Consider the following 14,845-nt stretch of genomic DNA (forward strand, 5'->3'; position numbering starts at 1 on the left):
TCCTTCATTAATTGGAACAATATTGCTTCAGCTGTGTCAACAGTATTATTTAGCGACGTTTGACAGGATCATTTTATCGTTTTTGGCTTCATAATGACTTGGTAGATTTAGAGTTAAAGCCACTACAAGGGGGAAGATCTCTGCACTCAGCATTGCTTTACATTTTCTAAGTGACGTGTCTTGCGTCACTTGATTGAACCCTGTCACCCTCTTCTTCCTCTTTTTCAGTGCCCACTGGTGAGCTGTTGTTTTGTGCACATAATGTGCATAAACATATAGCACATTCTGTGAGTTAGACAAATGATTTGCCCATATTGTTGTTTTGTTGTTTTTTTTTTAACTTTTGGAAAATTCCCCACCTTTTTTAAAAACTAAAACATCGGGTTCTTAGCAGAAATAAAATCTAATGCTTAGTGGCTGAAGTTGATGTTTTTGTTTTTAAACTTTCTGTTTTTGGTCTGAGTCGTGCTCTCGACATGTCACGCTTTGAGGTCGCCTGGCGGGCCCTTGGAAAGGAGTAGCTTTCAGGTCTTCTGTAGCTTCACGGTGCTGAGGTGTGTGAAAGTTCACCAGAGGCTTATGTCCTGATCTGTACACATCTCTGTATGGTCCATCAAAAGCAAGGAGAAATACTGCTTCTGTTTTTCTCTTTTGTACGTTAAGGCTTCAACATAAAATGTGGCTCTGAGAAGGATGTTCCATCACTTTTAATTGTGCTTTAACCCTAGAGCAATGTTCAAAGCCTCAGGCAGTGTGGGGTCAGTTTTTGAACGCTGAATACAGTTTGCTGTGTTCTCTTAAGACACTTCTTCCTGTATTCTGTGTAACTGGGTCATAGGTCACTTGCAGACTTGCACTCAGTGATGGTATATGAGAGCCCCGCCCTCTGAGTGGAGTGGTGGATTACTTGAGAGAGTTGCAGTTGGTTCTGATTAGACACGGAGGGGAAAAATGTCCACGCATGTATATGTAGCCCCTACCATTCCGGCACCGCAGCATGGAAGGGCCTGGGACTGTTCTGTGGGATTCAGCAGCTTTGTCGGACTGCCAGAAATCGTAATCCGCACTGAACCTCGCAGCCTTCTCAATTAGCTGCCGCTAGCACTGTCTGTCACCTATGCTGTGTGGGTCTGCTTATCATCCTTGCTGTGATGAGGATCTGTGTTGACTTCCCCGTGACACATCGACGTCAGTGAACTTGTGATCGTGTCAGCTGCTGCTGCTGTGAATGCTCTAGCCAGAAAGGATGCTGATTTGCATATTTAAATGCTGTTTGTTCAGTTAGTGGCCCGGATGGTCTTCTGCAGCTGTTGTGCTTGTGTTTATGTGCTCTAAGATTTACATGGATACACCATATTCCCAAAAGTATAGGGGACACCCCTCCAAATCATTGAATTCAGAGGTTTCAATCACTTCCATTTGCGAAAGAATGGGTCGCTCTCAGGAGCTCAGTGAATTCAAGCGTGGTACCGTGATAGGATGCCACCAGGGCGATAAGTCCATTCGTGAAATTTCCTTGCTACTACATAATCCACGGTCACCTGTTAGTGGTATTAGAACAAAGTGGAAGCAATTGGGAATAGGAGCAGTATATAGGCCATGTAAAATCACAGAGGGGGGACAACGCATGCGGAGGCCAATTCTCTGCAGAGTCAATGGCTACAGACTTTCAAACTTAGTGTGGCGTTCAGATTAGCTCAAGAACAGTGCATAGAGAACTTGGGGTTTCCATGGCCAAGCAGCTGTGTCCAAGCCTTACATCACCAAGTGCAATGCAAAGCGTCAGATGCAGTGGTATAAAGCACGCCGCCACTGGATTCTAGGGCAGTGAAGACGTGTTCTCTGGAGTGACGAATCACGCTTCTCTGTCTGGCAATCTGATGGACAAGCCTGGGTTTGGCAGTTGCTGGGAGAACGGTACTTGTCTGACTGCATTGTGCCAAGTGTAAAGTTTGGTGGAGGGGGGATTATGGTGTGGGGTTGTTCTTCAAGGGTTGGACTTGGCCCCTTAGTTCCCGTGAAAGGAACTCTTAATGCTGCAGCATTCTAAGTCATTTTGGACAATTCAATGCTCCCAACATTGTGGGGACAGTTTGGGGACGGCCCCTTCCTGTTTCATCATGACTGCGCATCAGTGCACAAAGCAAGGTCCATAAGGGCATGGATGAGTGAGTCTGGTGTGGAGGAACTTGACTAGCCTGCACTGAGCCCTGACCTCAACCCGACAGAACACCTTTGGGATGAATTAGAGCGGAGACTGCGAGCCAGGCCTTCTCGTCCAACATCAGTGCCTGACCACACAAATGCTCTCCTGGAAGAATGGTCTAAAATTCCCATAAACACACTCCTAGACCTTGTGGACAGCCTTCCCAGAAGAGCTGAAGCTGTTCTAGCTGCAAAGGGTGGGTCATATTAAAGCTTATGTATTAAGAATAGGATGTCATTAAAGTTCATGTGTGTGTAAAGGCAGGTGTCCCAATACTTTTGGCATTATTGTGTACGGCTGTTAATGCATGTATGCTGAACGCCCTGCCTGTTTTGAGAACTCTCTGCATGTGTTTGAAAGACACTTGTTTTGTAAGCTCTCTACGCTATTAAGAGTGGTTTTGAACGTGTTAAATGTGTGTCTTTGATTAGCTGTGTATTTCAAGGATGCCGGCAGACGAAGGCCTTGTTAAGGACAAAAACATTTTTTAGTACACGGTCGAGATGAGCGGGCCAAGTATTTCGCACCCATTTCATATTGCTGTTAGCCAGAAGCGTGGCCCTCCACCCAGCCAGCTAAATAGCGCCGATCGGCTCGCATGCGAATGCAGTATGTGGGATGTTTCTATTTATTTGTTTATTTATTAAAAGGCAGGACTCGCCTCTGTTTTAGTGCAAGGCCCAGTACACACGCAGTGTAGGAAACACCAGATGATCCCAAGCAATCCTTATTTACGACCTCTGGCAGGCAGATTTGGAAATTACACTGGTGTTAAATGTTAATTTTTCTTTTCCCTGTCAGTAATTGTACTAACATGCAACAGATGAGTTTTGTCCATAGTAAGTTTGTAGATGTACGTGAATGTATTTATTTGTTTGAAACAGATGAATGTACAGAGCTACCATAGTCCAAAAGTAGGTGTTAAGAAAGTAGTTTGACCAAAGGATAATTCCAGAGTGGGTTTTAATGCTTTTCACCAGGACTTATAGCAGACTAAGCCGTCTTGGGGTGCTTTGCATGGTTGGCTTGAATCCAACTGGTTTTAATGGCCTCTCTTCTACTTCACCACCTAAGGAGTGTGGGGGTGGGTCTGGAATAGTCTGTTTTACCCAAGAAATATATTCATTTGTTGGGTAAATCATGGGCTGGGTGGGGAGAAAAGCAGAAGCCTGCTGTGGTCTTGGACTCCTACTTGACCTTGGTGGCACACGCTGCACTCGGGGCTCTTGCTCTGCCGTAGACACCACATCCACATCAGAAGCCTGCTGGTCTGGGGCCAGACTATTATAGTCCTGTAGTGTGAAACGCCGTGGCCTGTGTTGCTAGAGAGCTTCTTGGCTGCTCCTGCGGTCACCTGACCCCAGGTGTGATTGTCCTCTGTCAACAGGCACCTCCTCTCCTCTCTGCTTCCGTTTTATGTTTTATCCTCTCAGCTGAAGAACGAGACCTGAGTCTTTAAGGGCCTCTGCTCAGGTCCTGCAGCCATTAACCGCTGGCTTTCTTTCACAGTTCTGATCACTGGTGTTTTCTGCTCATGACACTGGCCATACAGCGTTCATTCTCGTGCTTTTCTTTCGGCTAAAGTGTGAGCGGAGTAAGTGGAGGTATATTCTGGCAATGGCCACCTCATTGTTGTTTTTTTGTTCGTTTAGCCTGGGCAGGTTCATCAGTATTGGTTGTCCATCATTTAAAATGCCCATTTTTCTCCTTGCACAGATGCTAGTTATCACGTAGTAGACTAGTAAACAGGCTGCCTGAAAGTCTTGGTTAGGGAAAATGCAAGGTAGATGAACCGACCGTGACATCCTGCTCAAACAGACGATTTCCGTGGAATTTCTCAGGATCCCCAGCATGAACCCAAAACTAAAGCTCTTGCTTTTTCATTCACATCACAGTCCTGTCAAGCCGGCGTTGGACTTTTACCCCTGCTGCTCTTAATCAGACACCAGCTGTGTGCTGGAGCTCAGCAGTATTTTGGTTTTCTTCTTTTCAAACCTCAGACCCGCACACGCACGCACGCACACACACACACACACACGTATGTACAGAGTTGTATTTCCTGCAGCAGGAAAAAAAAAAATACCAAACTGGTTTTTGTCCAGCAATAGTAACTGAAAGAGCCACATGCTCAGCATCCGCTGAGTGGCTGCTTGTGCCATTTCGGTGCTCTTCATTTGTAAAACCAACACATGACTCCTCTGTCTTCCTTAGACGTGCGGTGATATTGCTTGTGACTTATGTTGTCATGCAGATGCCCCTTATGCTACTACACTTACCATGCTTTCCTTTTGGCTTTGAGTTGTTTAGTCCATTTAAGTGCACATCAAGTACAAAAGCTGACTGGGCAGTTCAAGACAAGAAGTCATCAGTGCTTTACTTCAACCAAGACTGCATGGGGGTAGCAAGCACATATCTGCTTGTTAATTCAAAATACTGTATTGCAGTCTTGGTCTTGATTCCTTGATAGCAGGCTATTAAACTGCAAATTCTGAAATGTGGTTTCGTGAAACTTGCCAGTGCAAGTAGACTAAGCCACAGTCATTCCGTCTGGGCTGATTTCAGCCCTACGGAGAATGTTAAACCTGCTTCGTTAACTTAATTGTGGTGGGGGGGAGTATTTGTTGAAAGAAACATGCACCAGGTGTTACAGCTTCCTCTGTGGTGAGCAGATTTCTCTCCAGATCTCAATAACTGACATGGCCAGTCCAGGATGTTCTGCTTTAATAAGTGTCTCCTCTCCTTTGTAGCTAAACCTGTAGGTTTCACTCCAGAAAATTTCCAGCTCTACTTAGCAACATATCACCCAAAAAATAAGGCTGTGCGAGGAGGAAGGAATAAACACAGTCTGCAGGCGAGTATTGTAGGTGCAGTACGATTTGCAGTGAATCACCCAGAAGGTCTGATGACTGAGTTGTGGGGAATGCAGTGTTCCGGGGATGGAACAACCTCTAGACTGCTAAGAAGGAAACTGCTGTCTTTGCCAAAGTAACGTATCAGACACTGTTCCCTCGCAGTGCATCTTGAAGCCTTTGTGCTTTTGCTGTCATGAAAATTAAGCTCTCACTTCAGTGCAAGAAAGTCTATCACTTGGCTGAACTTGTTTTCTGCTTTCTTGATGTGTGATTCCAACGGTGTGCAGACAGTTAACGTGCCAGCAATATAGCGGCTCGTGTGATATCTGTGGTAACCCTTGCGCTGCAGAATTTCTCCACTAAGTCCCGGACCTCGGTGAAGTTTCCATATTTAAGCATATTTTGAGTCAAAGCATCCAAAACCTCAACAGGAATTTAAGATACTTTACGGTACAGTACCGCAGAATTTCCAAAAACAAGCTCAACCTTGGATCAAGTAAAGAGAAGTGTGCTTCCCCTTCTTGTGAAGGTCCAGTCCTGTTTGTGGTGCTCTGGATGTTTTCACCATGCTTTTAAAACCGTGTGTTTGCCATTGGTCTGCTTAAGGGGGGTTAGCTAGTTGGCCCGTCTGGGCTGCAGTGCAGCATGTTTCCGTCAGGGTGGTAATCAGAGGCGCACCACGCATTACTGTGGAGCGTGCATTTGAAGGTGGTCTAAGCCACACAGCAGGCAACTGAAGCTCATCTGTAAATATTTTGGAAATGAATGGTTGTGGTGCAGCCCTTGTGTTCTGGATGTTCTTGTCCGCTGTTATTGTGTAGGAAGGGGCTCTTTGGTCCCACACTCCCTTCAGAGTAATTTAAAACCACGCTCTTGAGTCTTTGAGTGTCAGTCTTGCCAGCAGTCATGGCTTTATCAGCGGTTATCTGCTGAGGGTTAAAGCCCAGAATTCAAAGGCCTTTAACCTCTAGCTGTGTCCAAACTGCTGCCTCACGGTGCATGGCCATGTATATGCTGCAAGCACTGGACTAGAACTTTCCGGGCGTGTGAAAGACTGCGCGCCTCTTGGGTAGAGAGCATGACACTGTTCTGCATGTGCACATACACGTCAGAGCATGCTCGAGTAAGTAGAGTGTTTCGTAAATGTGTGCATTTTTTTTATTTTTTTTTGTTATTTTAACTCTTATGTGAGGCAGTTCCCTTGTTTATTTTGCTGGCGTTTCTGATAGGCAGGTGACGGCCCCGAGCTATGCAGGGCCGCGCTCATTCGTTGAGAAAGTCCCGGCACCCTTGACCTGCGACCTCGCTGTCATGTGCAGCACACTCCTCTGTTTAGTATCAGTGTGTCTGAAAACCGTGCAGAATGAACAGAGCAGCCCCCCTCACACACACACACACACATACATACTCACTCTCTACCAGTAGCTATGTCTTGGACACACTCCCCCCCCCCCCCCTGTGTTTCCCTGCAGGACCTGTCAGCTTCAGTGTAGCTGCATGCTGGAAGAATGAAAACAGCACAGTGCTTTGCACCAGCCCGAAAGACTCTCTGGGGGCTGCTCATGGCCCCGTAACTTATGCAGCTGTTTGTATAATTCTCCATAGTTATGGTAGGATGGCTACTTTACTCTGGAGTTGGACTGGCCGGCTGTTTAGAACAAATGCCATTTTTCAATCATATTGGGATAAACTGTTATATCAAGTGGTTGCCACCTCACACATGTACAAGTGCACACACACGGCACCAAGCAGGGCACTTAATTTTTATTTTTTTTTAATAAGCTGAAACAAACAGTGATTTATGGTGCTGAAAATAGTTGATTGGCAGACCATATGAGGAGTAAAAAAAAAAAATAATAGGAATGTTATTTTTTTTTTTTTTTAAACTCCATTGGAAACGTGGGCTAGACGGCTGAACTGAAAATCAGTTCATAAATCCCCATCTTACTTATTGCGTAGCTTAACCCTGCTTCCACGACAGGTGATAATCGCCGTTCAGTCACTGATGGACTCTGACAGCAGGTCACTTGTCTGATATTGTCGATTTACCGATAATTTTGTCATACAGCACTAGGCTGCTCTGGAATGTCCATGACTGTAGCCCCCAAGGCCTCCATAAGCCTTTCACCCTGTCCTGATTGGCTTGGATCTTGTCATTGAGATGGACGCCCGTGATGCAGCCGGGTGTTCTGAGAGAAGAAGGACCCATTGAGAAGCCGATTGGCACCCGCTTGCTGGGAGTGGTCTGCCAAAGGGCCTTTTTGTTTACCCCACACCCCTTCCCCGGCTGACGGCCCCTCAGGCTCATTTCACTCCGCCGGGGAGTTGTGTGGGGGAAGGGGCTGCTTATTAAACTCGAATCTGCTCCTTAAACGTGGTGTTGAAATGGAAAGGGGGCTCGGAGGTTTCCTTGCGCTCCTGGGGCATGAGAAAGCGCAGTTGCGAGCAGTAATGAAGCTTTTTTTTTTTTTTTTTTTTTTTTGTCTTGCAAGTCAGCTGTCTGCCACACATGGCTGCTTTCTTACCATCTTCAGTTTAGTTGCTGTCTATGGTCCCTTTAGGCCCCTGTTTCTAGATCAGGCCTCTGTCTTTTTGTTCAAGCTTGAATCAGGCATGACAGCCCCCACTTGCCCGTGCTGCTCACAGGGTGCAGACATTTGCCCATGAAAAATACAAATATAAAAATTACCTTAGAGCCAAACTCACAAGTCCCCAGGCTATGAGGTTAACTGTAAAGCTGGAAAACGGGCGTTGTGCTCAGCACCTAGAAGTCCTACTGAATATAATGGTGGAAATACTTGTGTATTACAAGGAAAGCACATTATATGAGAGCAGCTGACCAAGATGCAGCCTGCTCCTTTAACTTGATGATTGGTGGCTTTCCTTTAGTTTGCCGCCGGTCTCCTTTTGTAACCATGTACTTTCTTGTACTCATTGTCTCTGGCTTCGGGAACCAGTTCCAGGTTTTCAGCCCCCTGTATTGGAATACGTCTCTCCGCTGGCTCCCTCTTCCGACGGCATGAATGTCAGGGCTGTTTGCCGAACAGGATTTATAGCCGTGCTGACCTGCCATCGCACATGTTTGTTACTCAAGCTGCGATAAGGAGTAGCTGCTTGTAATGTCATCTGCTGGGAGAGAGCGCCAAGGGCCTGGCTGATTGCTGCCGTCCTCTCGCCCATACGACCGCAGCGCAGCACCTTGGGCTCCACAGCCGCCGCCTGTGGCTGGGGTCGTGCCGTTGCCAGTCTTGTTGTTTTACGTCTCTTTAATTCTAGAGCAAAGCCTGCCCTCTCTGTGTTTTGGATGGCAGACTTCAGCCTCCAGTCCACAGGAAGTTTAAGATTAGGGTTCCAAAAAAAAAAAAAAAAACACACTTCCATGGCTTTTGAGCTGTTCCCCATATAAACCTTCCCCTTGGCCCCCATTTTTTCTGTTCTTCTCCTCCTCTTTCCACTTGTGGGATTTTTTTAAAGGTTTGTATTACATGCTGAGGTTGTCCCTGCTTGCTGTGCTCACCCTCCCTCACTGGTTTTGGCACGGCGATGGTAGCAGGGGTCCTGGCGGATTGGGGGATTCATCGAGTTTGTCCCAAAACCACACGCCTTGGGTCGGCCCTGGTTTGGGTTCTGTACTCCGTAATGCGCTGACCGACCGCGGCTTCTCCAACAGCGCTGCAGGACACCGTAGGACCCAAACCCGGGTGGCGCCGTATGAGGTTCCGGAGGAGCCATCCAGGAGACCCCTTTTTGCCTTGGACCGTGGGGAATTGTGATTCTGGACCCCAGATATTTGGCTTTTTGAAAAATAGCTTTGAAAGGTTTTAACCACAATTTTGTGCTTTCGAACGAAAAAAAAAATCTATGCCCAAGTTTGTGGAACATTCGGCACATTTCGAGATGTTTTCAACGCATGATCTCTTAAGGCCAGATCCGTCTGCATACATGGTACGTGAGGCTGTGAACAGAAACATGGTGACACTTGGTGTTGACACCTCCCCGCCCTCTTTCAGAAGATGCGCGAGCTGTGGACCGGGCAGTGCCACCACTGAGGCCCCAGGCAGCTGTACGGAGCGATCGGTCCTGACCCGGCTGTACACGAATGGCCCAGGGAAGCCAGCAGATTGACACCCAGGTTTTCCACGACCTGCGCCAGAAGTTTCCCGAAGTCCCAGAGGGGGTCGTGTCCCAGTGTGTGTTGCAGGTGAGCTGCTGTCTGGCCATCCGTGATGCTTTGTCGTCTGGCCATGTAAGGATGCATGAGCCCTAAGTCTTCTGTGCCAAACCCCACATGGCTACCATGAAATCCAGGGCCAGCACGCAATTTTTTTTTGATAATATAAAAAAAATAATAATAAAAAAGACACCCACTCATCCTTCACACCTTTTACGATCATTCATGTACAAATAACTGCGCGTATGCAGTTAGCCCGCTGTGCAGTGACCCTTGGGGCTTTCATCTGTAGTTTCACTGGACATTCATGTTGCACTTAATGAATCTATGCTTCGATTTAATAGAAATTTGTTATATGGATGCCAGTTTTTGGAGTTTAAAAGCTTAAATGTCTCCATTGAAGAAAGGGACAACTCAACAGCCACAACATCTTTTGAAAGAGAGGAGATATTGTGGATAAACAAGGGAAAAATGTGTTGGTCTTGTGGTTGTACTTTTTGCAGTTTAGTTTTTGCAGTCCAACATGGTTTATACAGACTACTGAGTTTTGGGTTTCGCAACACACATCTCATTAATATTTTAGGCGCCCTACTAGTCTGCTTACCAAATTGCTGGCGTGAGTAAACGTCCGTATAGTACCGAAAAGCCAGCGTCCAGACAAATGTTTCACGCATCATCTAATGCAGGGGTGGGCAGCCTTATCCGCAAAGGGCTGGTGTGTTTGCAGGTTTTTGGTATAACCTTTAGGTCAGCAGTTCAAACCCAGGTATGAGGACTCTTCAGCCAATCAGTCCTCTAATTAATAATCTAAAACGGGGCTGCAACGAAAACCCACATACACAGCGGCCCTTTCTGGATAATATTGCCCACCCCTGATCTAAAGCCCTGGAGATTATTGCCCTTGCACCCTTGCCATATACATTGCACGATTACATCTCAGCATGATCGCTACGGCCCTAATTGTCATAGGTGCTTTTCTGTTTGTGTGACTTTATTTCTGCTGTTAATTATAACGAGAGACTCTATAAAGATGCACAAATGTGACCATAATCACTAATTTGACTTTCAGAACAACAACAACTTGCATGCCTGTTGTGAGTACCTGTCCCAGGTAAGCACAGGATACCTGTACGGTGAAGGAAACCTCAGCTTCCCAGACGAGCCCGGCCTGTCCAGACTCCAGAATCACATGACCCAGTTGAACCTGGGCCTGCATTCTCAGAATGTGCATGTGTCCCCGGCTCGGGACAGCCAGAGGATGAACGGCAGCCGGACTCTCACACACAGCCTGAGCGACGGGCCCCTGCAGGGGTCACAGCCCAGTGGGCACTTCCTACCGCCCGAGCCGCAGTCCGCCCCGGCACAGGTGCCTCCCAGCTTCAACGCACTTGGCGTAATGGACCCTGTCCGGAAACCCCAGCCCCCACAGCACCTGGGCCTCTATCAGCTGGGTAACAAGGGACAGGCACCCCGCTTCAACCCCATAACCGTCACGCTGGCCCCCAACATCCAGACAGGCCGCAACACGCCCACCTCGTTGCACATCCACGGTGGGCCCCAGCCCAGTCTCAACAGCCCCCAGGGCAATTCCATCTACATCCGACCGTACGTCAGCCAGACTCCCACGCCCCGGCAACAGCTGCAGCAGCAGCAGCAACAGCCCCAGGCGGCCTGGTCCCCGTACAGCCCCACGACCCAGCAGCAGACCTACCAGATCTCCCACCCCTCCCCGCTGCCCGGTGGCCGGGCGCTGCCCTGCCAGCTAGGCTCCTCGCATACCTCAGGGCACACGGCGCAGGGCCACCAGACATCCCACGTCTACATGCCCATCAGCTCTCCCACGAACCCGCAGGCCCCCTCCATCCTGCAGGCGCCGGCAGCCTCCAGCGGTCAGTACAACATACAGGCCATCACAACAGGCCCCCGCAAGAACCAGATCGAGATCAAGCTGGAATCGCCCCAGCGCAGTAACTCCGCCGCCATCCTGCATCCCGTCGGCGGTGTCCGACCCTCCTCGTCCACTTCTGCCGCCTCCTCGTCCTCCTCCTGCCCCTCCTCGTCCCCCATGGGCACCAGCACCTGCTCCACTGCGCCCTTGTCCATCAGCGGGACAGCCCTGAACCGCAGCCAGCCCACCCTCTACATCTCCCCCAGCCCTCCATCCGCCGCAACCGCTGGTCCCGACGATGCCGCCGCAGCCCCCTCTGCCTCCCGCCCCCAGCCTAAGTTCTACATCTCCGCCAACGCGGCCGGCGACGATGCCGGTGGACGCAACCCTACCGTTTATATTTCTGCCAATTCTGCAGGGCTGCAGGGCCCTGCTGGGGGGCGCGGCGTAGCGGGACAGGTGAGCATGGGGCCCGCATACATCCACCACCACCCGCCCAAGTCCCGCTCCTCAATGGGGGCCAGTGGTGCAGTGACCTCCCCCCGCGTAGTGGTCACCCAGCCCAACACCAAGTACACTTTCAAAATCACCGTGTCCCCAAACAAGCCGCCGGCCGTGTCCCCCGGCGTGGTCTCCCCCACCTTCGAGGTCCCCAACATGCTCAGCCTTCCCTCGGAACACTTTGCCGAGCCGGACCCCCATCACCTGTCGGACCCGCTGTCGGCACACAGGGAGAGGCCCAGCACCCCGCGCCGGCTCAGTGTCAGCTCTGACGACGCCGCTTACACACAAGGTGGGGGCCGTTTACTGAGGCGGGGCCTGTTTGTGGCGGGGGGTGGGAGCCGTAAATGAGGCAGCAAGCAAAGCAGCAAACAAATCTTCACACGGTTTGCGTGTGTGCAGACATTTTCTAAATTAGTTTAAATTAAATCACCTGTATGTTATTGTGTTATGCATGGTAAGTTTTGGGTGCTGTGGATTCGTGCTCCTTTGCTCCTGCGCCATGATTTCTGCCTGATGTCTCTGACCAGCGATTCATGTTCCTTCAAGTCGGCAGTCATAAGCCAGATGCCGTTCTGTGGGAACGTGTGAGCACGTTGATCTTGTATGATCACGTGAGGGACATTGTGTATGTTTCTACTCGCGAGTAGTAAATGCTTTTTCCACTGCCTCTTGCCAAGACGGAAATCTAACCACAAGCTGTTGTTTATGCCTGTTTTTAACGTAGCATCAACATTATGGGAATCTGAATGCATTTCAGGCAAACTGTATATGCTGCTGCTCTTGTATCCTTGGTTTACTCGGTAGACCTCTTTAAAGGTTTGGGAGCAGGGTGAGACTTTCACGGTTTAGCAGTAGGCTCTCATTGCCATTAAGTGGGCTGGCGTCCTCGTCACGCCTGCATGGATCACTTTGTTTCCTTTCTGGGAGTTCTCTTTGATGGGCCCACAGTGACTATGGGTCACATCCCCTTCCCCCATGGTTGCCGCTGTCTGGTCTTGCATTGGCCCTTGGGCCTTGAGTCCGAGCCCTTTAGGAGAAAGGCAGTTTGGTATTTTTTCCTCTAGAAACTTCTCTGTTGTTGGGTATCGTAAAAGGCATGATTGTGTGAATTGGCTGGTATTCGATTTGTTATTTTGGGTATAGTTCAGTGGAATGCGGCATGCCTGAATGTCTCTTTGTGACTCACACACTATGGGGTCCAGTTGGCCGTACGGTCGCCAAGCCAGTCATCCAGCAGAACCCCTGTCGTGCCGCTATGCCCACAGCTCTGTTGATACACCAGAAGGCTCGGATGGACAGGCTGTGCCACGAGCTGCAGCTGAAGAAGAAGAAGCTGGAGAAGTTGAAGGAGGAGGTCAACGAGATGGAGAATGACCTCACCCGCAGACGGCTCCAGAGGTCCAATTCCATCTCCCAGGCACCCTCCGTAAGTGAGGCATATGTCCATTACAGTGAAGCTCAGCTTCGGTATTTTTCTGTCACGGCCGGTAATGTGAGAGACACACATCCTGTAATAGTTTGAGGAGTGACCTCAAGGTGATGACCCCAAGGTCCCTTTGCAAATGAACACTCTATTGGGATGTTGTAATCCCAACTAGATGAGGATCTTCACACCACGTTGAGAAATAAACATTAAGCACGACTCCTGTTGGACGATGAGCAAGCATTAGATGTGCAGAGGTCACGCGGATCACTAACACACGGCTTGGAATGCTTTTCCGTGGAATTAACCTCCTGCATGGCTCTCTTGGAAGCATAACATTCATCTGGCGCTTTTCTTGCATTCATTAAACAAGTAAAAAATTAAAATAAAAGCTGCTCTCCCACGGTGGGTAGAAAGTGTAACCTTGTTTCATCTCTCCTTTATCAGATTGAGGAAATGCAGAACTTGCGTTGCAGAAACAGGATGCTGCAGATTGACATTGACTGCTTAACCAAAGAAATCGATCTCCTTCTGACAAAAGGTACTCGGGCCCCGTTGCGCTCACCGCCCGCTCCCGTTGCCGAGGCAGCAACGCGCAGTGTGACACGAGCGCATGCGTACCTGCCGAATCGGTGGTGCCCGCATGCCTACGTCACCAAGGACATTCTGACGAGGCACTTAACTGACCTTCAAGTACCCGGCCGCAGAGCCTTTAAACCCTGCCGACTAACGCTAACATGCTAACACATCCGTGGAATACATCGGAGGAATGCGGAAGTATCGCTGGCAGCTTTATACGGTTGGGGCGCGGAGGCAAGCTCCCCTCACGGTTCCTCCTCCGGGCCGGAGAGCTGTCAGCTTGCGATAGTTTCCTGAATTGCATCCTGCCTCTAGAGGGCTAGTGGGGGTGTATGGTCCCTGTGATGGCAGCCCCCACCCCCCCCAGGCCTGGTTTAGTGGCCCGAGCGATATTGCCTTAGCAGGAACCCCAGACTCGAGTAGCTTTTGTGGAAATATGGGGAAAAATGTATGGTGGGAGGGCTGGAGAGATGGGGGAAATGTGCAGTTTGGTTATTTTGTTGGGTGTATCGATAGGGGAAGCTCCCTTTTCTCTGAGGATGTTTGTCTGATGCAGGATATTGTCTCTTTAGTCCAACTGAGTTTTGTTTGTTTTTGTGTCGTGTAGAAAATGTCACATAATCACTCGTCTCGATCTGTTACAGGACCACACTTTAATCCCAGTGCAATTCATAACTTTTATGACAACATTGGATTCCTAGGTCCTGTTCCACCCAAACCCAAAGGTACTTTATCTGTGGGTAAGTCTTACAAACCGGTTCCCACTCATTTCTTCCCTGCTTGTCCTGTCTTATGTGTGGCCTCTGATGCTCCCTGACACCCAGATCCCATATATCTAAATCTTGATCATATGAAAAGGCAGGTATTAGATTTTTATTTTATGATCGTCGTTTCTGGAAATGCTAACAAAACAGACTCGGCAGTGGTCTGCTTAGCTTAGCTTAGCTTAGCTTAGCTTGGTCTGTCGTTCATTTTACCAACTCACTGCTGCAGACTCCCTGCTCCTCTTTGCTTCTCTTTCTTTTTCTGTCTCTCTATCTCTCTCTCTCTCTCTCTCTCTCTCCAAATTAAAGAAGGAGCCCTGTGGCCTCCCTCCTGCGTCCCCGCTTGTTTGGTACCTCTGTGCCCGTCCCCCTCTCTGTGCCCGTCCCCTTCTCTGTGCCCGTCCCCTTCTCTGTGCCCGTCCCCCTCTCTGTGCCCGTCCCCCTCTCTGTGCCCGTCC

The 14,845-nt window shown here is 49.1% G+C and overlaps 1 protein-coding gene across 2 annotated transcripts in view; it reads left to right on the plus strand.

Annotated features, from left to right (window-relative positions):
- Window positions 1–14,845, plus strand: part of tab2 (TGF-beta activated kinase 1 (MAP3K7) binding protein 2) — a 31,714-nt gene that overhangs the window by 14,125 nt on the left and 2,744 nt on the right. Inside the window, exons 2-6 of one of the 2 annotated variants that reach the window (XM_023810251.2) lie at window positions 9,069–9,259; window positions 10,299–11,910; window positions 12,887–13,047; window positions 13,492–13,585; window positions 14,268–14,348. In XM_023810251.2, the coding sequence (XP_023666019.1) occupies window positions 9,158–9,259; window positions 10,299–11,910; window positions 12,887–13,047; window positions 13,492–13,585; window positions 14,268–14,348 (2,050 nt within the window). In that variant the 5' untranslated portion in view covers window positions 9,069–9,157. Of the gene's footprint in view, window positions 1–9,068; window positions 9,260–10,298; window positions 11,911–12,886; window positions 13,048–13,491; window positions 13,586–14,267; window positions 14,364–14,845 lie in introns of both variants that reach the window. The other variant, XM_023810250.2, reaches the window with a different exon arrangement.

The sequence above is a fragment of the Paramormyrops kingsleyae genome, chromosome 19 (assembly GCF_048594095.1).
Source record: "Paramormyrops kingsleyae isolate MSU_618 chromosome 19, PKINGS_0.4, whole genome shotgun sequence".
Taxonomy (NCBI): Eukaryota; Metazoa; Chordata; class Actinopteri; order Osteoglossiformes; family Mormyridae; genus Paramormyrops; species Paramormyrops kingsleyae.